We start from the raw sequence: 26,610 nt of genomic DNA, 5'->3' as shown, positions 1-26,610 counted from the left end.
CAGAGGTCAAGGGCAGGGAGGGGACACTTACAGTCTGCACTAGAAGAAATGGAAGTGAAACACAAAGATAGAATGATATCACCCATGGACAGCAAACAGCAGCGCTCTGAACTCCTGATGGAGGTTGGAGCTGAAAGCACTGCTAGAAATGCTGCAAAACCCACCCAAAGTGACTCAAACTACACCAAAACCACGTCTGAGCTTCACTGCCCTCTTCACTCAGACTAACCACTACAGCCTCGGCACCTGCTGTTTGTTTTGCCAGCAGAAAAGTTGACATTCCCCTTGCTTTTGTGAGGGGATGAAAGGAGATTCTGGCTTTGTTCAGGAGACCCTCCCACCACATATCTCGTGTTCACTGCAGCTCATTTCCTGTGTGTGCAGTGCCTGAGACCCTCAGGGACCTGCAGCCCTCAGCCACCACCAGCACACAAATCCTCCACAGTAGAAGACCTGAGCATAAAAGAGCCAGAGGGCTTTGAAGGTGGAAGCAGATGGAAGGTTACAATAAAGGATAAACACCAGTGTGTTCTTCCAACCCTTTGGAAAAGTTCTCTGCCAGTTCTCAGTCCTTTCAGTGCCTGTTGCACCAGCTCAATGCACAAAGGTCTGCTGGAGAGGAGCTCTGAAAGCTCAGCAAAGCCACTGGGCACCAACACAAATTCTCGACACCATGAAAGCAGCTCCTGAGAGTATCTTTCATCCCTACAAGGCTTCAGGAGAGCAGAAAATGAAGATATGATCCATGACCTCAAATTACAGTCTACTACCCTTCACTGCACACTCTCTCTCTCCTGGAATAAAGATGGAAAAAACATCACCATTAATCACCCACATGGTAAAATCCTCGAGACACACGAGCACACGTGGGGTCCCACATGAAGGAAGCACACAATGGAGAGCAAAGGACTAAACAGCAAATCTCATCTGCTTTGAAATCTTCAAAGGAAAAGGATTATCTGTTCCTTTCCCTGCCACGCCTCCTTCCAGGCACAGCAAATGTGCTTTCTCCAGACTGCCTTTCTGGGATGCTTCCCCTCACATCTCCATTTCCCCAGAGTCTCCTTTCTCTTTTATGCTGAAGTGGGAATAAAAAGAATAAAGCAAATGAGCCCCTTCCTCAATTCAAAGCATCTGCATCACACACATCCATAACTCAGCAACTTCCATTTCATGCTGAGCCACTCAGAGCAAAACCAGGATTTTATGGAAACAACTCTCCCGAATGGTTTGAAGGAGACAAAGACACATTTTTTTTGACAGATGAAACCCCCACAAGCACAGCACTTGGCATCTCATGTGGCTTTGGCAGCAGGTAAGTCATTAATGCAGCAAGGGGCTGCTGCCCACAGTGTGGGACACAGCTGTCCCCAAGGGCCCTGTCCTGCCCACAGGGGGACACAGGTGTCCCCTCACCCTCCCTGACTAGAGGAGCATCCCTTCAGGCCTGCACTCCTGAGGATTCCAGTGGAGGATCCACAGAGGCTGTACAACCAGGAGTTCACTGCAGTCCAACACTGCCCTGGAGCCTGGAGACCCTTCTCTCCTGCACCCCATGGCTCTCCTCCCTCACACACTCAGCATCCTCTGGGGAACTGGAGCCTCCCTCAGAGCACAGCATCCCTGTTTATTCAGGATGCAGCCTGGAAGGTTTGATCTCTGCCCAAGCTGCTCCCCAGCAAGATTTGCAGAGAGAAACGCTCCTGAAAATGCCAAAAGGTTCTATTTCAATCCCGCCTTTTGTTCTCCATCTGTCTCTATTGATCTTCACTGAAGGGCAAGTCCAAGGAACTCAAATCCAATGGACCTGTTGCTCCATTAAAAAGCTCAGCTGCCAGCTGCAATGACTTATGTTATCTGTTACAAACTGTTTTGTCACCTACACAAGCTGGGAAATGTGGCTGCAGAGAAACAGAACCACCTGATGCCAAGGAAAGTAATCCCACCATGGACATCAGCCCACCTGCAAGCACAGAAACACCCACTGCCCTGTCCTGTCTTAGGTTGGAAAATATAGCTGGGGGTGTGTGTTCCATTGCCATCTGTCAGAGCTGGGGCAGTTTTCTTTATCTCTCCCACAGCCAATCCTCCCTCCAGGAGATCTCTGCTGTTCATGGGCTATTAATTATTAATTATCTTCTGTTCATGGCCACTGAGTGTCCCTGCATGGCTGAGAAAATTCCATCATCCATGGGGAGATGCTCTGCCCAGGGGAGGAGCCAAGCATTCCTACCTGGATCCAATCTGACCTGGGAACAGCACAGCAGCCTTTGCCCCCTGCATTCCCAGAGGAGCAGCTTCCTTCCCCCTGCATTCCCAGAGGAACAGCTTCCTTCCCCCTGCATTCCCAGAGGAGCAGCTTTCTTCCCCCTGCATTCCCAGAGGAGCAGCTTCCTTCCCCCTGCATTCCCAGAGGAGCAGCTTTCTTCCCCCTGCATTCCCAGAGGAGCAGCTTCCTTCCCCCTGCATTCCCAGAGGAGCAGCTTCCTTCCCCCTGCATTCCCAGAGGAGCAGCTTTCTTCCCCCTGCATTCCCAGAGGAGCAGCTTCCTTCCCCCTGCATTCCCAGAGGAGCCCAGGCCCATCTCCCCCAGCCCTGGAGCTCCAGAGGAAAACTCCCCCCTTGTGCAGGATCCTGCTCCAGCAGAAGCACAGCTGGCACTGCAGGAGGGCTGAGCCCCCCTGGGATGGGGCTGTGTCACCTCCTTGACACACAGGGGGACAGGGCATGTTCTGAGTCTGGCACTGGTTTGGTTTTTTGTACTATTGCATTTATATTTTTAATTTTCCTAATAAAGAACTGTTATTCCTGCTCCTATATCTTTGCCTGAGAGCCCCTTAATTTCAAATTTGTAACAATTCAGAGGGAGGGGGTTTACATTCTCCATTTCAGGGGAGACCTCTGCCTTCCTTAAGCAGACACCTGTCTTTCCAAACCAAGACACATCCCCACCCCAAATCCTGCCCAAACCTCTCCATATCCTGTCTGTAGCCACAGAGAGAAGGGAGCAAAGACCAGCAGCACCAGGGAAGCTCAAGGAATTACCAAGAGCAGGGAATTCCTTGTGCAGCACTGGCCAGGTGTCCTTGGGAGAGGACCACACCTCCACACCCCTAAGGAAAACATCCTTGTGTTTGCCAGGCTCAGCTGGGTGGGAAAAGCCTCCAGAGGCCAAGGTGTTATCAGAAACACTGGAGGGGTCAGGGCTGGGAGTGCTCCAGTGCCATGGGAGAGCCCAGGCACCCCTGTCCCACATTCTCACCTGCCTGAAACTCCAAAGCCATCAGGGCTGGGATTTCTGCAGGAAATCATTAAAGCAGCTCCTTCAGCAGGCAGTAAATAAATATGAACACTTTTCAGGGAGACTCAGAGCCAGGGGAGTCTGAAGTTTTTACCTGCAGCTGGACAAGAGGAAAATGTGACATGGGGAGCAGGGGGATGAATCAGTTCTCACAGAGAAAGCTGGTGCCAGTCAGGGCATGCAGCTCAAGCCTCTGCTCATTTGGTTCAGCAAAACCCAAAGAGAATCAAGAATACCCTGAGCTGGAAGGGACCCACAAGGATGATGGATCCCAGACACCCCAACAAAGCCACCCCGTGCTGCTCTGCTGCTCTTCCCCAGAGCCTCGGAGTTGAGCAGCAGTGGGACAGCCCAGGCAGCTCCAGTGGAACTCCCCATGCTCAGGCTGCACTCTGCAGCCCTGGGACAGGCTGGGATTGTTATGAACAAAACAGCCTGGCCGGGACACTTGGCTCGAACTAAGTACTGACATTGAAATGTTAATTAGCTAATTGTTCCTGGGAATCACCTACACCCCCACCCAAACTAGGACCAAGATGCAAAATAATCCAGTGGAATCATGGGAGGGGGTTTGGGGATGAAAACACCCATAAATGGAAGGCTGGGCACAGTGGAGGGGGCTCAATGGGTGCACTGGTTGGGGAAAAGGGAACCACATCCCTAGTCTGTGTTTGACCTGTCACCATAACCCTCAGAGGACCAGACTGGACTGAGCTGTGGGAAGCAGGAACAAAGGAATAACTATTTCTGGTGTTATGAGGAGGAAAGGAGAGAGGACAGCTGCTGCTGGACTTCAGCAACAGGCTCTGCACATCCCCTCACCCTGCGGCTACCGGTGTGCCACGAGGAAAGGAGAGAGGATGGTCTGCTGGGACTTCAGATACAGACTGCACACCTCTTCATCTCTGGCTACCAGTGTGCCACAGAGACTCCAAGGACAGATTCTGCACGCTTTCTCACCCTTCGGCTACCAGGAAAAAGCTACAACAGCGGGGGCGAGCTCCGTGTCGAGCCCCCTGCCCAGCTGATCTTTTTAATAAAGAGCTGAACATTAATGAAGGCATAAACCCTGCTCATTTCAGGATGAGACTGAGCTCCCTGCAGCTGCCCTCTGAGCACAAACACCCCGCAGCTCCCGGGGGAACCAGGCACAGCTGGATCCAGCTGCTGCTGCCGCTGGAATCAGCAAAACAAGGAGGGGATCCCTCGGTGCCACCAGCGAGGCAAATTACAGCCCTGAGCTGTCTCTCCCCTGGTGTAGCCAAGCTCCTTTAAGCAGCCTTTTATCTGAAAGGTTTGCTTTTCAGAGAGATGTTATCCCAGATTAAAAACGCTAAAAGACACAACAACAACAACTAAAAAAAAAAAAAAAAAAAAAAAAAAAAAAAAAAAAAAAAAGCAGGTGATGATGAAGCAACAGAGTCAGACAACGTGTGCAGCTGTGAGATAACATAGCATCTCGGGGCACATGGCTGCACCCCCACAGCCCGGGAACCTCCTTATCACTCCCAAACACAACCTGCACACTGCCTTTGGAATTACAGCCCTGCAACAAGCACAAACAAAAGCAACCTCCAAAAGAGTCTTTATGAAGTGTAATGTGCAGCTCAAGGGGAAGGGGGCTCAAACTACAACTCCCCAAGCTTGCTCCTTCCAGGAGGGATTTCCCCCCCCCCCCCCCCCCGTTACAATACATTTGCATCTTTTATCTATTTACAGCTCAGACATAAAGCTTCAGAATGCCAGCGTTCATTAACTTTAATCTCTCACTGCACACTTTTGTGTTGTGCCGTGCTGTTGTACAACAAAGCTGAGAGCAGGGAGTGTCTAATGAGGCTTCAGCTCTTTGTTCCAACCTAAAAACCTCACACCAGCATCAGGCTTTGCCCCTGGCTGTGTCACAGCTCTACCTGGAGGGCACAGAGCCAGGTGGGGAGGGCAGGTAGCTCTTGACTCTACCCCTGGGGCTAATCTTAAAATTTGATTTGGAAATCTCTGTTAGTATTTGGTGCTTTATTCTTCAGTTTCCCAGATCTGCTGTGGTTCCTCTTCCCCCCTGACAAGCCCCACACAAACCCCAGTCAGGGACTGTCCTGAGCCTTCAGCCACATCCACAGAAATTGTCCCTCACTCCCACACAGCTGCTCCCACAGAGACTGAAAAAAATCCTTCTTGTTCAATCACAGCCTCCAAAGTCACACCCACACAGCCCCATCCTCTGCTTGATCCTCCAGGATTCATCTCTAAATCTGAGAGCTCATGAGGAACTATTTTCCTGTAATTATTTTCCTGTAGAAGCCAAATCTATTTATTATGATGACTTTGTTTGTAATATCCAAAGCATCAACTCTGCACTGCTGCTGTTGCTGCTCAAAATGATTGCCGACCATTAGTGGGAACTCTGTGACAATGTTATTGCCATTAATAATTCCTGCCTGTCACTGCAGCTCCTCGAGGATGCTGAGAGGGAGCACATGGTCCCAGAGATACGTTCTGGTTTGTATCATTGCTTTTACATGAGAAAAGTAGATTATTACACGCTTGGGAGGAGCTCTTCATAAACATCTGCCAAGTTACCTCATTATCTTCCTTCAAATCCCTCCTTAAAAATCTCGTTTGTCAGGAGGCCTGCAAACCTCAGCAGCAGAACATTGGTATTATTAACTCACCCTCCCAGCTGATGGCACCACCTCAGTCCCCAACCCACTCTCCTTGTGCACCCAATGTTTCTGAGGACAGAACTCAGGGATGTCCAACCCTCAGCACAGCCCTGGGTCACCATGAGGAACCCTGCACACTCCTGATTCCAACCAAAACACCCTTGGGGTGGGACGCAGCCTAGCTGTGCCAGGAGACAGGAATTTTCCCACCTTGTGCCCAGGATGTTTGAACTTGTCCATCAGCTAGGGTCATCTCCCTGCCTCTCCCTCCCTGGTGCTGTACAACACCCCAACACAACCCTGGCAGGGGCCAGGGCCAGGCTGGGCAGAGCTGGGACAGTGGGAGGTGTCCCTGTCCATGGCAGGGGTGGCACTGGTTGGGTTTTAAGGTGCTTTCAACCCAAACTTTCTGGGATTCTGTGAAACCCCAGAGCTGGAAGTGCTTGAACACAGTCCAAGCTTTGGGCACCCCTCTGCCTGCCCTGCCATCCCCCAGCCCCAACCCTGCCCACCCCAGTGGTGCCCCATGATCCCACAGTGGGTGCAGGGATCCCACCCTGATCCTCACTGCCAGCTGCAGCCCTGGCCTTGCAGACACTTTAGCAAGGATTTGTTTTGCTGTCCTGTGCCCTTCCAGTGTCTGCAGAGCACCTGGCTCACCATCAGCCTCACAGTGAGGAAGAGGCTGTTCAGAAACACATCCCTTGTGCACAGCAACGAGGGGAGAAGCTCAGTGATTATCACCAATGGCTTCTCTTTGAAAGAGTTCTTCTCTTTGCCCCATTAATAGGATAAAATTTGGAGAAGGAGCCTCTCATTGTGGTATTTCAAGCCCTCCTGGGAATACTGTGGGATACCCCAGCAGCACCTCACCTGCAGTTCCCCTTCACCTGCTCTGAAATCCCACAGCTTCACTGTAGACACCATCCAAGCTCCTGCCCTGGAGCTGCTGTGATTCCCACCAGCTGAGGAGCTGCCCTCCTGATTCTCTTACTGGTAATTAGAACTCATCAACTTTCTGTGGTGCTCATTACTGTGGTGTTTGAGTGCCTATTTTTACAGCCTGAACAGCTCACTGTGCACCAGCTCCTCTCCTCACAGACAGAGCAGCCCCTCAGCTCCCTCTGGAAATGAGCTCTCCACACCCTGCACCCTGCCCTGCTCTTCCCTCTAATCACAGCATCCATGGCACTCCTGGATTATTTTTTTTTTTTTTAAATAGCATTAAAAGGATGAAAACACAGCACAACTGAAGAAGGCAGTAAACAAAGTCACTTAACTGTCCTTTTTTTTTTTTTTTTTTTTTTTTTTGCTGTCCTTCACAAGGATTTTAACTGCCCTGATTACATTGTCCAAGTGGATATTGGGAGAAAAAAGACCTTGGAAGAATTTGAGAGGTCTGTAGAGTCTGAAAATGCTTCCTGCAGTTCTGTGTTATCAAAAGCCAGAAGGGAAGGAATGACAGCAGTGACTGAGAGCAGGTTGAACCAAAGGACACTCGTGTGTAATGTGGGAAACCAAACATCCCCTCCAGGCTGCAGCAGGGCCTGACCTGGACAGGTGAGCTGGAATTATTTCCTCCTCTTCCTCTTTCCTGTTCCAAAACCAGAACTCAGGGAACAAGGGTCTCTGCCGAGCACCAGCCACCTATAAAGCCTGGGATGGTATTTTACAACAGGGAAACCGAGGCACACACAGAGGAAACATCTCAGTTAACACCATGGGAGGTGCCCAAGCAGAAATCCCTCTGGGCTCCAGGCTCTTGTCCTGGCAGATATTTAGAGGTGCATATCTGCAACAACCAAAGGTATTATCAGAAACAAGGATACCCTGAAACCAGAGCTCCTGGATGGTACTGAAAGGAAAGGTCAGGTGGCTCTTTGGTTTCCTTCACCTTCCAGCTCTCAGCTACATTTTCAAACAACAACTCTCTCGGATTTAACTGCAGTTTGACCCTGTTCCTCACCAGAGAAGTGGCAGAGAACTTTGTGCCAGCAGCACACCCACCCCCTTGCCTTCTGTGCCCTTCCCCAAGTGTTGGAGAATGGTTGCAGAAGAGGGGTCATGGATCAATGGAACAGTTGTTCACTGATACCTCTAAGACCCCAGAATCAGAATCAGGCTGTGTCTGGCCTGGGAACAGAGCTTGGGAAACCGGCTCTGTGTCTAGGCCTGGGAAACTGTACAAGGTCTGTCTAGGCCTGGGAAATAGAACAAGGTCGGAATGAGATAAGAAGGACAGGCACAGCCTCGAAGATATGCTCTGTCCTTGGAAGGCATGACTTAGCAATGAGAACTTGGCTTGGAGAACTTAGCTACACCTGTAACCCCACGTAGGAGAAGTAAAACAAAGACCTTTGTAAACTTGACCAACGAGAGCTGCTGCTGACTTTGCTGGTAGCAAACCCTATATAAACTGACAGGATTTTTGAATAAACTAAGCTTGCTTATCAATCAATGATTGTGCTTGTCTTCCCTCCGCCTGCAGCATCACCCAAGCGCCCTCCAGGAGATCCCCAGAAACCCAGCTCCTCCAGGTGGGGCTGGAGCTGCCAGTGCTGCTCACCCTCGTCGCTGTTGTCGTCCACCAGGATGATCTCCTTGAGCAGGGGGGCGGGGGTGTGGTTGACGGCGCTGTGCACCGAGCGCAGGATCACCGACAGCGCCTCGTTCACAAAGATGAAGATGATGGAGATCTGGGGCAGGTCCTTTCCGTATTTCAGCTCTTTGCACCTGCAACACCAAGGGCAGAAGGGTCAGCAGAGCTCACGGGGCAGCACTTCCAGACAGGCACGTGGCAAAGCCCAGGGCTGCCACCTCCCAGCTGTGTGCAGCTGGGGATCCCCACTGCCTGCAAACCCAGCCTTGAATCACTGCTGCTGGGAAGAGAACACAGCAAAGCAGAGCATCCCCGGGCTCAGAGAGCACATCCAGAGCTCACCCCACCCGTGTGTGGGGGCAGATAAGCAAGAGTGGCCTCCAGAACACAGCAAGCACCTCCAGCAGTTCAAGGGAAACTCCTCAGCTCCACTCTGCCCCAGCCTTGTTCTTAAACAGCACTTGGGAATTTTCTTCCCATTTGCTTTGTAAAGAAATGAACATAAAATGAGCCTTGGTTAAATAGTCTGAATAAATGTTTTTGCTCTCTCAGCAGATACTCCTGAGCACACTCCTGTCTCTGAAGCAGTGTTGCACTCCATAGACATGATGGTCAAACCCAAACCCTTGTGATCACCTCCCTGGTTTCAAGAATCATTCCTTAACTCAGGCAGGGTTTGGGGCTGGGTCTCTGCTCACACAGACTTCAGAGCAGGACAAAAGCAGGAGCTCCCAGGTTTCAACAAGCACAAACCCTGGCAAGCAGCAGGTCCATGTTCCATGGACACACCAGAGCTGGAGAGAGGGACACCCATGGAGCAGGGCTGGGGCAGCTCTGAGGGAAGAGGTGTTCCAGGTGACCCCCAGCTCTTCAGGAAGCAAAGGGACACAGATGTTGTTTCCCTGCCATGTTTCATCTCAGCTAGACACCTCCTCTTAACAGAGCAACTGTGGAAAGCAATCAGGAGATCTTAAACCACTTCCAACAATTTAATTCACAGAACCACAGAATCACTGGGTTGGAAGAGACCTTCAAGATCATTGAGTCCAACTCATGCCCTAGCACCTCAACTCACCCCTGGCACCCAGTGCCACATCCAGGCTTTGTTAAACACACCCAGGGATGGGGACTCCACCACCTCCCCGGGCAGCCATTCCAGAACTTTATCACCTTCCTGTAAAAAACTTCTTCCTAATATCCAACCTGAGTTTCCTTTGGTGCAGTTTGAGGCTGTGTGCTCTGGTTCTGTCAGTTCCTGGAGAAAGAGCCCAACCCCACCTGAGCACAGCCACCTTTCAGGAGTTGTAGAGAGTGATAAGGTCACCCCTGGGTCTCCTTTTCTCCAGGCTGAGCACCCCCAGCTCCCTCAGCCGTTCCTCACAGGGTTTGTGATCCCAGCCCCTCTCCAGTCCCGTTGACTCCTCTGGATGCACTTGAGCCTCTCAACGTCCTTCCCACATTGAGGGGTCAGAGCTGGACCCAGCACTCGAGGTGGGACCTCAGCAGTGCCAAGGTCAGGGGCAGAATGAGCTCCCTGCTCCTGCTGGCCACACCATTCCTGATCCAGGCCAAGATGCCATTGGCCTTTTGGCCACCAGGGCACACTGCTGGCTCATGTTCAGCTGGCTGTTGGCCAGTGCCCCCAGGTCCCTTTCTGCCTGGCACTGTCCAGCCACACTGTCCCCAGCCTAGTGTTGCAGGGGGTGATTGTGGCCAAAATGCAGGATTGGACACTTGGACTTATTAAACTTCATCTTGTTAGACTCTGCCCATCCCTCCAACCATTCCAGGTCTCCCTGCAGAGCCCTCCTACCTTCCAACAGATGGACACATGCTCCCAGCTTGGTGTCATCTGCAGATTTACTAATGAAAGGCTCAATCCCCTCATCCATGTGGTCAATAAAAACATTGAACAGAGCTGGCCCAGCACAGAGCCCATGGGGACACCACTGGTGCCTGTCCCCAGCTGGATGCAGCACCGCTCACCACCACTCTCTGGGCTGGCCATGCAGCCAGCTCTGAGCCCAGCAACTCTCCAGCTTCCCCTACAAAAAATCCAGGTGGGGCAAGGACAGAAGGAGCCTCTCTGCCCCCTCCCCACATCCATCACAGATTAGGCACAGAACATGAGCAGAGTTCCCAGAATTACAATGAGTGTGCATGGAGCAAACTCTGCCCAGATAAGCAGAGAAAGACCAAAGGCAGAGTGACATCCCAGCAGCTCCTCAACTCCCCAGCAATGCCTCTGCATTTAATTGTCCTGGGTGTTTCTTAGGCAACAGCAGGCATTCTTCAGACTCCACAATGAGACTTAGAAGACAAAGATTTCTACAGAAACAGTTTTCTTTATGAATCTTCTGTAGTTAAACGAGTTTGCTTGGTGAAAACACAGTTGTGTTTCTTGATTTAATTATTGCCTGCCCTACAGCAAGCCAAGAGCTCAACAGAAGGGAACCAAACACTGAAAAGGATATTCCAAAGGGAAAATCTTTCTTTAAAATGAATGAAAGAACGGTCATGATGGGGCAAAGTGACAAGTGACCCTGAAATCCTGCCAAGAAAGTCAAACTAACTTGACTCAGACATTAAAAACAGCTTTTGGTAGATGTTGATACTTGCTCTGGTGAAGTCAAGGTTGTCACAGGAGCAGGAGCGTTTCCTTTTAATCATTGCTCACCTCTGGGCAGCCTTCCCCCAAGGAATGCTGCAGGGGATAAAGAGCTCAGCCTGTGATCAAAGAGCTTTGGAGGCAAATCCAAACCCAGCTCTTTGAGGTTCATCTCCTGTTCATTGGCATTCTCCCTGCACCACTCCTACCAGGGTTCCCCCTCCCCAGTGCCAGAGAGAGATCCAGGGAGAGGAGATGGGCCGGGAGGGGGGAGTGGGAAAGGCCAGCCCACACTGCTGGGGCACAAAGCTCCAGTTCTCCAGAAGCAGGAGAGGCTTTGCACCAACACCCTGCTCCGGTGGCTTTGGCTTCCACCACAGAGCTGGGAAGGTAGCAACTTAAAACCAAATTAACATCAAGTTTGTTGTGTGCCTCCCACGGGATCCCTTCAGTGCTGGTGCCAAAAGCTGTGGGGTGAGTGATGCTCTGCCACAGCCTGCAGCTTCACAAGGCTTCTTCCAGTGGACAAACCAGTAAATATCCCTGCAAGTGTGCAGGAAAACACCTGGAGCTGCTGGGCTGTCCTGGGACAGAGAGGGGAAAGGGCAGAGCAACACTTGAGCTCAAACATCACTGGAAAGGCCAGGGAGAAGCTGCAGGAAACAGCGGGAATGGTGAGGGCATGGGGTGGGAAGTGCTGGGCTTTGGGTGGTTCGGTGGTTTGGGCTTTTTCTTTTAAATGTTTGCGATAGAAAAAGGGCTGATTTGGATTATTTATCCTTCAGCCCTTGTGCAGGCAGAGGCGCAGGTGTGACTGCTTCACTGGGAGCACGCAGGCCCTGCAGGGAGGACTCACTGCAGGTCAGCAGTCCTGGGACAGCTGAGGCTGCCCATCACTGCAGCCCCCACACGTCCTCACCTGCATCCTCAGGAACAACACCTTGCCCACCCAAGAGGCTGTATTTCCTGCAGGGGTGGGGAGGCACAAGATGGGAAATCCCTGCTGCCTTCAGAACTTCAATGACAGCCCTGAGGAAGAGCACAGAGAATCCAGCACTGACCCCAGGTCCCAGCAGGAGCTCCAGGGGCTCAGGGAGAGTCCCAGGCAATGCACCAAGCCTCAGCTGAGACTCCTGACACCCTCTGCCCACAGGTATCCCCCTCAGCCTTTGGCTGTGTGCCAGCCAAGGCACTTGGAATTCAGAACCCAGGCCAAAATACTTCACAATCCAGCGAGACCTTAGAGCCCCTTCCAGTGCCTAAAGAGGGCCTACAAGAAGGCTGGAGAGGGAATTTTTGCAAGGACAAGCAGTGATAGGATATGGGGAAATGGTTTTAAGTTCAAAGACAGTAATATTGGGAAAGAATTGTTCCTGGGAGGGCCCAAAGCAGCTGTGGCTGCCCCTGGATCCCTGGCAGTGCCCAAGGCCAGGCTGGACAGGGCTGGGAGCAGCCTGGGACAGTGGGAGGTGTCCCTACCTGGGACAAAATGGGCTTTAAGGTCCCGCAACCCAAAGCACTTGGGATTGTATGAATCTCAGGTTTTATTTCTAACACCCAGCTTGTGCTCTATCTGGCCAGCCCAAGGCAAGTCTTGTTCCAGGGAGCTGAATATTCAGGAGAACACACCCTACGCTTGAAAACTTCTACATTTAAATAAATTACAAGGGCCAGACCACCACAACACATTCCAGTGTCAGTGATTACTACCCAGCCAAAGCCCAGCCCATCATTTGTTGTTTAATTTAGCCAACATTCTTCATTCTATCCAAATGTCTCAGAAAGCTCTCCCTGCCCATGGTGCAGGTCTCCAGCCATGTGCACATCTGCAGGTGACCCCAGGGCAGAGACCCTGACACATCTGCAGAACAGATGTGTGGAGGCCAGTGCAGAGAAAGAGTCCAGGGAACACCCCCCAAGGGATAACGCCCACCTTAGGGTGAGGAAAAGGCTTCTCCCAGCATGCCTTGCTGTGCCATGCAGATTCCATGCATCCCATTGGCCCTTCCCCCTCGCTCCACCCCTGTGCCCTCATCCCATTGGCCCTGGTGTTCTGCCCCGCCCCTCGAGATCCCCATATAAGTAAATCCCTGCTTGCCCTGCTGAGTGGCTCTCTCCTGCACCCCTCCGGGGAAGGAGCTCAGTGAAGGCTCTCCTTGGAACCCTACAAAAATCCTCCATCTCTCCTCCTGCCCCATCCAGATCCCGGAGGAGCTGAAATCACCCGGTGTGAGCACAGATGTGCCAGTGCCCCCCAGGTGTCTTCTTCAGGACACTTCTTCACAAAGGCCACAGCACCCTGAACAACGCCCACCCTGACACAGAGGCACTGGGCCAGCTTGCAAGTCCTGAGAGGAGGAAACTGAGGGAGGCTGCAGGTGATCCCTCCCCAGCCCTGCTCTGCTAGGTGGGAAACACTCCCCTGCAGCACAGAGCACCTGCAACAGCTGGAAATGAATCGCTGCAGGTCGCACAATTACATTTTGTCCCCCTAAATCCTGCTCTCTCCAATTAAACCTAGGCTGGCACCTGCTTGTAGGATTTATATCAAAATATCATGAATCAGTAGCAGAAAGAAAGAGCCACCTCACAGTTTTGTCTCTCCTTTAGATCAATGAGGTATCAAAGAGGCATTTTATGTCCTATTAAATCATGCTTGAATATGTTTCATTAAATCATGTTCACAAAACTCTCCAAGTCTGACGAGGTTCCCCGTGTTCAGCACTGGATTTAATTTAAGGACCTTGCTGAGGTCTCATTGAGAAATGCTCTTGGCCTTCAGCAGGGGGGAAAAGGGGTTTTCTCTGCACTGGTCCAAGGCTCAGCCATGAAGGTAGAGGTTCTTCCCCAGGGAGCCTCCCAAGGCTGCCAGAGCTCCAGGAGCTCCCAGGCTGGCATTGTTGGGGTGTCTGTGCAGGGCCAGGGGCTGGGCTGGATGATCCCTGGGGGTCCCTTCCAGCTCAGGACATTCCAGGACATCTTTTCTCACTTCAGAACAGACTGAGGAGCTGATGACTGACAGCAGTCCCAGCATAAAACAACTCCCAGCATCCTCCCCAGCCCCTCCTGCAGGGACATGGGATCTGGATGGGTGCAGAGGTGACACAGCTCCTGCACTGTGACCACCACCACCTTTATTGGGTCCCAGATCTTTATTCCACATAAAGCCCAAGTCTGCAAACATGAGAACCTGCAAGGAAACCCACAAAACAAATGTATTTACAGAGAACATCTTTTTCACCTGAACCTTTGCAGTTCCTGGTTTATGTAAGAAACCATCCTGAAACAAAGAAAGGCTGAGAAGGGGAAAGAGGAAGCAGGGCTGAGTTTCTGCTGCACAGCTTGGCACACATCAGGCTGGATTAATCAAGTCAGCCAAATTCGAAAGACAAAAAGCATAAACCCCAGCTCTGCTCCAACGCGTGTTTGCCTGCTGCAGAGCCTGCTTTGAATCCTCTCATCGTTTGTTTTCTGCTCAGCACACAGCTGTAAATCCACTCTTCAGAGCAGCCAGTGAGATTAGGATGTTTATTGTCTGTCTCAGTAACAGAAAAGGGATATCCCAGCATTTACTGCCTCATGATCCCTAAGCAGAAAAATCACCTGGAAACACAGCAAACACTCCCAGAGCGCAGAGAGGCCACAAAGTGGCAGCTAACATTTACAAACCACCTCCTCCTGCCCAGTGATTTAACAGGATCCACTCTATCACTCAATTAACATCTCTCACCTGGGGCACAAAGCCATTTCCATCAACCACCTGGATGATGCCCTGTCTGGCATCAGCCAAACCCCAATGGTTTCTACACCTTCTCTTCCCAAGATAACCCATTGATCAACACCAATAAATGCAGATAATGGGCAGCCTGGAGTGTGGACTGTTCCAAGACAACAGAGGCACTCTTTGGCTTCAAGGACTCTTCACCCCTTAGCCTTCAGATCAGTCCCCACACAGGGGATGGGGACTCCCGCACTGCCCTGGGCAGCCCCTTCCAGTGCCTGACCCTCCTTTCAGTGAGAATTTTCCTCCTATATCCAATAGAAACCTCCCTGGCCCAGCCTGAGGCCCTTCCCTCTCCTCCTGTCCCTGTTCCCTGGGAGCAGAGCCAGGACAATTGTCCATCCATCAGACACAGGACACAAAGGACACCCTGTGCAGTGCCCACATTCCACACAGGCTGGAACAGGAGCCACTCAGGATGCTTTGGAAAACACACCCAGGAGAAAAGGTCAACAAAACAACAGCAGGAAGGCAGCAGCCTGCTCTGTGCAGCCCCTGGGACACAGGCTGCCCTGGCCTGACTGGTGCCTGGCACAGGTGGGGATGGCAGCACCCTGGAGATCACTTTGGAGCACACAGGACTGAGCTGTGCTCTTGGGAGCACACTTGAGGCTGCTGCAGGAGTGGGACCTGCTCTGTGCTGCTCACAGGGAGGCTCTGAGGAGCTGAGTCCGTGCTCAGACTGGCTGATGACCTGAGTTCTATCTCATAACCTCAGCACCATCAGCTCTGATGCTGCACCATCCCTCATCTTCCCAGGGCTGTTCAGGACACCAATGTCCTGAGTGGGGTTTGGTTGTAAGGGACCTTAAAGATCATCTCAGCCCATGCAGATCCTGTGTGCCTGTGGGAGAATATAGGGCAGACAAAGAATGTGGTGGTTCTGATTATGGACAGCACGCCTATTTATAAAAGTAGATCCTGATGATGGGTTCTCCAAGATTTCTTCCTCTCCTCCATATCTGAGTGCCAGATCTCCCTCCCTCCTGCCCCCTCACCTTTATTTTTAATTCTGAGCACCCAGGAGCTCCCCAGTCTGGATCCTGACTTATTAATGATTTCTCTTTTGGCCATCACACTAAATAAATCCAGCTAACGTGCTTATCAGGAGCTTATCCCTTCCTGACATTTCAGTCTTGTAGCAGGCTCAAGGGTGTGAATATTTAAACAGGCAAATATTCTTTTGATCAGCAGAATAAATGAATTACTTCCCATCCTTAAAACCATTGTGAACATTATAGAAGTGCTCAGCTATGTTGGCACATCTTCCACAGGGCTGTGGAGCTGCTCCTATTTCATTTTTTTCATGTTTTCATGGCTCAGGAGCAGAGAGTTCCACTCACACATATTTAAATGCCTTTTCTACAATGACCTATGGAACTGCCACTCTAGACCAAGGGTGTGTGAGACACAGCTGGGTCAGAATTAGTGCACAAGAAGTGGAATTCTCCCCCAGATTCCTATCCCAGAGATTGATGCTTCAGGAAAACATCAGCTTGCAACTGAAAGAGCCACCACTGCATCTCTCAGTGCTGAGGTTCCCAAAACTGAGAGCACTCCTCAGATGGGAAGTACCAGCAATTGTACCCCATTACAGGGACAGAGGTCAGGACTCCTGACCTCCTGTGTGGTGCAGGAGCCCACAGTGTGTCCCTGTCACCTGGCACTTTTCAGGACAGCACAAGGAATGACATCCACTGTACCCAGCTCTTGCACAGAGCCCCTGGCTCCTCGTCCCAGCAGGACAAGGCAGGGCTGGCCACAGCCTCTGCCCTGCATGAATGACCAAGCTCATGGCCACATCTGGCCACATCTGGCCATCCACAAGCTGGGGGCTCCCCATCTGACAGGTCCTCAGGAGAAGGAGGCTGCTGCCCCCTTAACCAAGGCAGGAGGGATTTAAACACAAGATGTTGAAGTTATGATGCTCAGGGATGAAGTGGTCAGCCCAAGGGGACAGAGGGTCAGCAGGGCTCAGGAGGGAAGCCTGCAGGTCCTGCTGCCTTTCTCTCCTCTCAGGCAAGGTAGCTTGGGCAGGGAGGAAGTTTAGGAGCATTATTTTCTCTGTTTGTTTAAAAACAGTGCCCTGCAAACAGAGCTGAACTCTGAATGATGTCCAAACAGGCAGGAACAGAAGGAGCAGGCTTTCAAAAGGCTGTCTGCAGCATTTGACATGATCACAGCAGAGGCAGCAGCACCCTGAGCTCCCTGCCATGAGGAGCCCAAGCTGGGAGACAAGGTCAGCTGTGGGTCCATCACCCCGTGCTGAGCAGCCCCTGTGTTTCCAGCATGGCAGGGCAGGCAGGGAACTCTCTGCTCCACAGGGACAACACCTGATCCTGGCCTCTGGCAAGGGCTGAGTGCTCACAGATGAAAGGCAGTACTGTAAAACAGTAAAGTGTAAATTAATAGTAAGTTGTAAATTAACAGGGCATGTTCTGAGAGCCTGTGTTCCAGGCAGCTGCTGCTCTGTAGCTGCTCATGTAGGCACAGTCCTGGACCAGGTAACTCACAGAATCTCACCTTAGGCAGAAGCCAAAGCTCCCTTCAAGGTCAATGAAGTGACACTGCTGCTGCCAAAGGACAGTTTATTCCAGCCCTCCATCCCAGGTATATTTCTGTCAGGTAAAACACACTGAAGCTGTTTTTTGGGAAGGTGAAAATACCTTCTTCCTCCCCTGATCAGAGGCAACCCCAGGCTGAAGGTTCAGACAAACATCAAGTGAGGGAAGGGAGCCCTTCATGTCCCAGCCAGGGACTCCAGGGTGACAGTCCCACCAGCAAACGTCACAGCTGTGCTCAGGCACACTGGGATGAAACTGGCACTGCTGGGGACCTTCCCTCTCAAACTGAAAATGAAATCCTTGGTGCAGAGCCTGAGGTAGGAGTGTTTTACTTGAACAGATCTCACAGGAACCCGGGAGTTTGACATCCCCAGGACAGATCTGGGGCAATGAAGAAGAAAAGTGGCCACCACTTTTGCTGCCTGGAACAAGGTGGAATGATGCCACTGCTGGAAGAGCTGGCATAAAAATGATGAACTTAAAAGGCACAATGGACTTTTAGAGACAGCTCTTCTTCTTTGTGATCACAGAGCCACGCTGCTGACGGCTTTATGAACTGGAAGATGAAGAGTTTTTAAACCTTTCCCATTACGTGCAGACATCACTGGATAAGCTTGTTTAACCTCTGCCAGAATTGGATCAGCCTCAGCAGAGGGGTGTCACTGAGCCCTGTCTGCCAAATTCCTGCATGGGGAATGTCACACAGGGAGAGCTCTGCCATCCCAATATCCTGGAGCTGGCAGCAGGAAGAGCTCTGCCATCCCAAAATCCAAGAACTGGCACCAGGGAGGGCTCTACCATCCCAAAATCCTGGAGCTGGTACTAGAGAGAGCTCTGCCATCCCAAAATCCTGGAGCTGGCATCACCACAGCCCAGCCCAGCTCAGGCTGCTCACCAGGGCACACTGACACACTGGTGAAACACTTGTACTGAAGTGGGTGGAAAAGAATAAAAGAGTCCCAAGCACTATCAAAAGGGTCAAAACCAGCAGATAGGGCTGATTTAGATCTGCTTTCCCCCTCATATTCCAGTGTCAGGTACCAGTTAACTGAATGCAATAAACTGCCCATAAATACTGGTGCCCCTTTCATGTATGGGACATTTAGGATGGAGAATTAACAAACCAAAGACCACACACAGGCCTTTATTCCAAAGTGCCAGAAGTTTCCCTTTATTCCACATAGAAAGCTCCACATCCACCCTGCTATTCTGTGGAGAGATTTTCTCCTATGTGGCTTTTCTGCTGTCACAGGTGACATCATCCACCTCTGCCAAACAAAATACACAACAGACAGAACTGGGGGACAAAGGTGACCAGCTCAGAGCCCGAGCACACAAAGCCACCCAGTTTAACCCAGTGCAAAACTGCAACACCATGAAATACAGCAGGGGGGATCCAACCCAGTACAGACAAAAGCTGAATTACCACAAGGTTAAGAAAAAAAAAAAATACCACAAATAAAAATACTCCAACTTTCCCCTGTCCCCGCATAAAACCCCAAACCAAAACACAATCAATTTTTAGGGACAGGCTGGAGATGCCCCACAAATGGGGTTTCACATCCTTTTTGTTGTTCCTGCCTTCTCCTGCTGAGATCCAAGGACAGCAGCCACAGCTCCCTCCCACAGACACTTCAGGAACCTTTCGGTGCTACTCCAGCCCAGAGATCAGAATTTGGGGCCAGAGATTTGTTTGGTGCCACACCAGAGATGCTGACAGGAGCAGCTGAAGCCTGACCCAGTGACACAGCTCCTCTGTCACCCTGCCCTCAGAGGAGCCAGGCGTGGCAGTGAGCACACCCTGCCTGCCTGGCTGTGTCTGGAGGACCACTGGCCATGGATGTGGCACCTGGGGACATGCTGGTGGCCTTGGCTGATAGTCCTGGATGGCTTCTCCAACCTAAATAATTCCATAACACACCTGACAAAACACAGCAAACTCGTATCAAAATATGTGCAGAGATACACAATGAGCTTTAAAGGCTCAAACGTGATTTCTGATGAGCTTAACTCCACACTTCCCAAGACATCCTCGTCACCTACACACACCAGAGGTTTGGATGCACACCTGAAAAGTGGGGAATTCTGGACTCTTCTTGTCTCTCATCCTCACCTTACCAAGGCCATTGGACTTTTACCTGCTTTTCACCAGCCCTAGCACCAAAGCTCCCCCCACCTGCACAACCAAACACATCCAGGCACACCCAAGGCTTGGCTTTGCTGCCTGCAGCTTCTCAGGTTCCCTCTGGCCCACAGAAAACTCCAGGAACTCAGCAGCTGAAGGTCTGGGAGGTAAATCCTGATGCATCCATGGGGCCCTGATGGGATTGAATGATTTCCCCATGCTGGGCTGCAAAGCACAGTGGCTGAAGGACAGAATGTTGTAAATCCCACTGCAAGGTTCTGCTGTGCCAGCACAGGCAAGTTCAAGCTCCCTGGATGCCTTAATCCATAGCCTCTGCTTCCCAGTTCTTCCTTACATATCTGTGCTGCTTCCTGCCTGAAAGCCTCAATGGCAGAGGAAAAACCTGCTGGGTTTGTCCTTCTGGTGACAAACAGCTCCACAAATGAAACCCCCTGGTACCAAACAAGCTTCATTTGTGCTGTCCTCTGAAATAAAGCTTCACCAGGAAATGAATTGATCTCCATTTGGCCTTTGGAAAGATTATGAGCAAGCTTAAAAGAAAGCAAATGCTCAGCCTGCTATTCATCCTGCCACTTCCTCATCATGCTCCATTCATTAATTGCTTATTCTACTCTGGATTTTGCTGATTCAATGCACATGTCTGCTTGCAAAAGGGACTGCCAGCATTAAATCTATTGTGTCTATCCTATGATGTACAGTTTTTGTGACCCAAGCATCTTAATGCACCTAATGCTGTCTGGTACAGTTCACTTTTTACATATCCAGGTTCTCAAACTATTTCTGACCACAAAGCCCTGAAACTTCCTCACATTTCCCTAGGAAACTCCATTTTAAAGCACCTACTTTATTCCCAGTAATTCTTCTTCAGAAATGTTCAGCTCTATTTTAGAATTAGGGTCTCAAAAATAGGCATTACAATTTAGGGACATACAGACATTTCTAAAGGCACACTACTTGGCAAGTCCTAAGAAGAAATCATCTGCAAAGTTGTAAAAACAGAATGTAGAAAATGGGATTTACTCTGGTGAGAGGCTCTTGTAATAAAGTTATTAGGCTCAGACAGATCTAAGGGAGATAAAAGCCAGAGCAATTCTGAGTGTCACATCCACTTACCCAGCTCTGTCCATGCCCAGCTCTTTCACACACACACACAATAAGTCATTGAGACCTCCTTGCTCTTGGATTTTCCTGCTGGAAAACTGCACAAAAGGACCAAGGCTGTCAAAGCAGTAGAGCTTGACTCTCCCTCTGCCTGATCTGGCTGGGCATGTGCTGGTTTGGAACAGAAAAGCTCTGGGCAGTCCAGGGGAGCAGGTTGGTGGCACAAACAAACACACAAGCCCTGATTTCCTTGGAAGCCAACTGTAGAGAAGTGTATCCAAAGCTTAAATTGCTTCATTTATTCTAATAAGCACAGTTTAGGCAGAAGTATTTATGATAACACAGGTATTTTTCAGCAAAGGAGTTCAGAGGAGCACAAAAGCAAGTTGTTAAATTACACTAATCCCATCCTCTGCCAAAGTGATCATTTAATACTTCTGTTTACATTAGGAACTGTTTTATAGCACACTTCTGCCACAGAAGTCTTCCCTGAAGCACCATGTTCCCAACTTACAAGAACAGGTAATAACTTTGCAGTCGGGAAGGGAAAATTGACAATTAGTGGAATGTACGGCATAAAGAACCCTGAGGTGCTGTGCTATAAATCCATGGTCACAGTGTTTGCAGGTGACACTGAGTAGCACAGTGGAAATAAGAAACTCTCTAACAGACACTAAACAACTCCATTTGCTTTCCCCAAAGCTCTTTCTTCCCAACTGGGTTTAAAGAAGATATTGGGATTTCAAGCACTAAAGGCTGCTGACACACTCCTGACCCCACACAAGCTGCCAAAGTGTGCTCCAGTGACCTCTGCTTCAAAAGGACAAGAAAGAAAATCTTGTCCTGTGTCCCCATCTAAACCCATGCAGGACAAATCCCTAAACTGTTCCACGGGGAGTCTGACAGCTCCAGTTCTAAGGGGAGCCAGCCCCAGCTGCCTGTGTGTCCAAGGAACCAGGCTGCTCCTGCAGGTCACAGGAACGGCCTTAAATAATAACCAACAAATGTAAAGCACAGCTGGAGAAGCGTGCTTTTAGAGCCTTTACTTGCCCAGTTTTCAAGAAAAAGCATTGCTGGAAGTCAGGAGCAGCATGTCCAAACACACAGAGGAATAAAGATCAATACTGGTATTTATTCAACAACCTGTTGGTTTGTATTAGTGCTGGGAAAGCAATGGAGCAGCAAAGAGGCTTTTTCCTCTCTGCAAATCATCCCAAAGGCAGCAGAAGTTGCAGCCCCATCCCTGGAGGGTACGAGGGGCACAAGGTACCAGCAGCCCCTGAACACACAGAGCAGCAGCAGCAGCTCCTCAGAGCTCAGGGCCCTGAGGATGCAGGAGAAATAAAACCTGCCTTTGTGTGGAGATGGGTTTGGAAGGATCTTCTACCCCCCTGACCTTCAGAGCAGGGAGGGGACAGCCTGGCCTTGAGTGCCAGCAGCAGAACCTGGCTGGGCTGCAGCTCCTCCTGAGGAGCAGCTCTGAGCTCTGCCCTGTGGGACAGGGACAGCAAGGGCTGGAGCTGGGCCAGGGCAGGTCAGGCTGGATTTCAGGAAAGGTTCTTCCCCCAGAGGGTGCTGGCACTGCCCAGGCTGCCCAGGGAATGGGCACGGCCCCGAGGCTGCCACAGCTCCAGGGATGCCCAGGCTGGCATTGTTGGAGTGTCTGTGCAGGGCCAGGGGCTGGGCTGGATGATCCCTGGGGGTCCCTTCCAGCTCAGGACATTCCAGGACATCTTTTCTCACTTCAGAACAGACTGAGGAGCTGATGACTGACAGCAGTCCCAGCATAAAACAACTCCCAGCATCCTCCCCAGCCCCTCCTGCAGGGACATGGGATCTGGATGGGTGCAGAGGTGACACAGCTCCTGCCCAGGCTCTCGTGGCCCCGAGCTGCAGGAGTGTTTGGACACTTCTCTCAGGGATGGGATTGTTGGGGTGCCTGTGCAGGGCAGGGGCTGGACTGGGTGATTTTGCTCTTCACTCCAAGACAGACCCTGAGGGGCTGGGGTGTGTCCAGGGCAGGGAACGGAGCTGGGAAGGGGCTGAGCCCCAGGAGCAGCTGAGGGAGCTGGGAAGGGGCTCAGCCTGGAGAAAAGGAGGCTCAGGGGGACCTTGTGGCTCTGCACAGCTCCTGACAGGAGGGGACAGCCGGGGGGTCGGGCTCTGCTCCAGGGAACAGGGACAGGAGGAGAGGGTACAGCTCAGGCTGGGCCAGGGCAGGGTCAGGGTGGACGCCAGCAGGAATTTCCCCATGGAAAGGTGCTCAGGCACTGGAAGTTCCCATCCCAGGAGGGGTTTGGAGTCCCCATCCCTGGAGGTGCCCAGGGAATGAATGGAGGTGGCACTGAGTGCTCTGGGCTGGGGACAATGTGGGGCTGGGGCACAGCTGGGACTGGATGGCCTTGGGGGGATTTTCCAACCCCACTGATTCTCATTCTCATTCTGGGTCCCTTCAAGCTCAGGAGGTTTCCATGACTTTTTGCAGCCTGGCAGATTAAAAGTGGCTGGAGCCACACAGAGATGGGACAGATTGGGCAGGAAAGAACAACACATGGACAGAAAATATCCAACAATCCATCCCTGAGCTGCAAATCTGCTCTGGCTTTGGTGAGCACTGTTCTGAGGCACAGCTCCTGCATGCCAGAGCTGTGACACTGATACTCACTGCTTGATTTCTCTACTTGCTCTCCCAGAAAATTTTCAGGTGGCACCTTTCCAAGTACTGAAAAATATTACTTTTCCTTTTTTTATGGCTGAAGCTATAAAAAGCCAAGGGCAGGAGTGTTTTTCATACAATGCTGGATCAAACCCACAACCATCTATTAAGAAAGAAGGTGCACATCCAGTCCTGGCTTTTTCCTAGGGCTGTAAGGATCTTTTAATACACTCCCACATGCAATTCAAAGTGAATTTCACATCTGAAAAAGTTTTTTTGTTCTTCCACTGTCTTAATTCCTCTCTAGTTTTCCCTTCAGTTATTTGACAAAGAAAAAGCCCTATATCTTGCCTCTGTTTTCCTGGCTGTTGTTTGGATGTAGGACTGAAACCCATCAAAGCACTCTTTGCAGACTGTAGTAGCACATTGTGCATGCAAGAGGGAAGGAGCTCTTCTGACCTCCTTTGTTTGCAATAAGCAGCAATCACAACAAATAAACAGGCATGAAACTCTATTTCCCAGCAAATATCACTCTCATAATTCCAAGTAGTTTGTTTTGTCTTCTTAAATGTTGTCCTTTTCTGCAGCCTCACTTCATCAAGTCTGGCTGAACAGCCCAGGGCAGGACACGAGTGACTGGCCCATCACCACATGTGTGTGCTCAGGAATGTTCCAGATCCCTGAGAAAGCATCCCTGAGCTCTCCCACTGGCTGCAGTAATATTTGCACATCTCAGACACTTCTGCCACAGCCAGTATGGTCCTGTGGGCAGAGGAAAAGGCAAAAAGCATTTTGTTTTATCAAAGGAGGCTGTGCAACCTCAGTTTCGGGGAGGAAATGAGGTAAGATATGGAGCTGTGACAGCGACATCTCCTGCCCAAGCTGTGGCAGGTGTTGAGAAAATACTTTCAGTTCCTTGGTCCCACAGAAATCTGAGACAAGGCACCTGCAAAGCCAGAGAGTTCAGTTACTCCCAAAGTGGACGAGATTTCTCTACTTTCACAGGAAAATAAATATGATGGCACATGGAACTTTCCCATTAGAGCCAAGCAGAGGGCACAGGCTGAGCCCCCTGGCACAAACCATGGCTACTGTGGGCTCTGCAGGAACATTTGGGATCCAGTACAAGAGATGGGAAGGCAGGAGTGGTTTCATGGGCAGGAGACTCAATTACAACCTCCAGATGCATCCTCCTGGGCATCCTAATGTGTCTCAGTTACATGCACATCCATCACTTCCCAAATATGCATTCTGTTGTGATTAAAAAGCCAGAATGGAATTCTTGGGCCCTGCAACATCCTGTAAGTCTGAGAGAGGCTGAGGCAGCCCCATGGCAGAGAGCAGGAGGCTCTCCAGGGATCGGGAGAGACCCCAAGGGAAACAGGGTCTCCCTCCACCCTACAAAGTGCTCAGCACCTAGCAGGGTACACACTGACAGCCCACAGAGGCCACACAAAACCACTTGAAATAAAAATGATTCATAACTTGATTTAGTTTCTTTACGTTAAGTTGTCCAACAACAACCCAAAGTCTACCCAGAAGCCAAAACTCTCCATCTTCTGCACCATATCCCAAAGAAAGGCTCTCAGCTTGCTGCTGCACGAGGTCCCTGGTAATAAAGCAGCTAAAGCCAGCTGGTGCTGAAATCCCAGGGCAGCAGCTCCAGAAATAAACGGGTGATTCAGGCACTGAGACCTGCAGAGGGATGGCTCTGCCTCAGCCCAAACACCACGGGAACAGTTCCAGCAGGCAGGGCTGTGGAACTCTTCAGCAGAGGTGAGGGGGGGCTCTGCCCAGGGCACCTCTCCACAGGGTCCCAGGGCAAACACAGACCAGGTGCTGTGAGAACACAGCAGTAAATCAGGCTCCCAGCACCTCCAAACCTTTTCCATCAGAGGATCCCAGAAGAGTTTGGGTTGGAAAGTCCATCCAGTGCCACCCCTGCCAGGGCAGGGACACCTCCCACTGTCCCAGGCTGCTCCCAGCCCTGTCCAGCCTGGCCTTGGGCACTGCCAGGGATCCAGGGGCAGCCCCAGCCTCCCTGGGTAACCTGTTCTTGAATTGAATTCCTTCCCAATATCCCATCTAACACTGCTCTCTGGCATTTTTAAGCCATTCCCCCTCATCTTACCTCTACATCCCCTTGTCCAGGGACCTTTCCATGCACTTTCTGACCCATTGCAGGAGCCCAAGGCAGACAGGAGAAGGGGTTGTGTCTCCTGGCTGGGAAGCCCTCAAAACATGTGAAAAATCAAGCTGTGGGAGCTGCTTATCTCTTACACCATCCTTGCTCTTCACTTTAATAGCTCGAGGCTCCCCTCCTGAGAACAGTTGTCCAGAGATTTGCAGCAGCAGGAATGTGTCATCTGCACCCAATGATCCAATAGTCCTAACAATTGTGGGTATTATTTCTCTTAAATCTACCCCTTAATCCTATAATGCCATAAAATACCACTGAATCAGAGCTTAGCAGGATTCTAGAAAAGAACAGACTTTTAAAGAGATAATGAGAACTCCACATTTAGGTTGGATAGGATTGAAAGGAGAGAATGGGGGAGGCAGAATGTACCAGATGGGCAGATTATTTCATAGTTTCCCTTAATATGATTTCTTCAACCTGAAGCATCTGGTAATTCCACTATCAGAGATTAGATACTGGATAAGATGGACAGGCAGGCTGATCTAACAAAGCAATTTTATTTTCTGGCTACACATAGGAGAGGTTCCCATTAAATCTTGTATCACAGGATAAAACAGAGGTGCATAAAATGTTGTATCCAAGCAGGGAATGTTTGCAGGCACTGGGATCCCATGTAAATATGCTTCACTTTCAATATAGAAAACAACACATCTCCCAAACCCCCCCATCCTCCCCAGGCAGGCAGCGAGTGCTGGGAATGGATAAACAATAAAATTCACACAGCAGCCTTGTCCTTCAGAGGCTTTTGCAGAAAATTGAGAAAAATTTCTTCATCTCATTTTTGTGAAGATTTGTGTAGAAGTCCTGCAGGCTGCAGGCAGCACCTTGGGTACTTCCAATCTGGAAGCAGAGACTGTTTTCCAGAATATGCAGGAATCTCATCTTAAAGCCAAAAAACCCAATCGAGCATGATAGGCATGTGGTCCCAGTGCCCTTCTCATTATGGCACTGCTTGGCACAAATTCTGGGATAACTCACCCCAAAACACCAGAAG

General features: G+C 50.6%; 1 protein-coding gene across 2 annotated transcripts in view; it reads right to left on the bottom strand.

Annotated features, from left to right (window-relative positions):
• Window positions 1–26,610, bottom strand: part of GALNT17 (polypeptide N-acetylgalactosaminyltransferase 17) — a 214,300-nt gene that overhangs the window by 128,619 nt on the left and 59,071 nt on the right. For both annotated transcript variants that reach the window (XM_077787478.2, XM_085557121.1), the window contains exon 3: window positions 8,528–8,694. In XM_077787478.2, the coding sequence (XP_077643604.1) occupies window positions 8,528–8,694 (167 nt within the window). The remainder of the gene's footprint in view (window positions 1–8,527; window positions 8,695–26,610) is intronic.

The sequence above is a fragment of the Lonchura striata genome, chromosome 19 (genome assembly GCF_050655825.1).
Source record: "Lonchura striata isolate lonStrDom1 chromosome 19, ASM5065582v1, whole genome shotgun sequence".
Lineage (NCBI taxonomy): Eukaryota > Metazoa > Chordata > Aves > Passeriformes > Estrildidae > Lonchura > Lonchura striata.
This window is presented reverse-complemented; position numbering and strand designations above follow the sequence as displayed.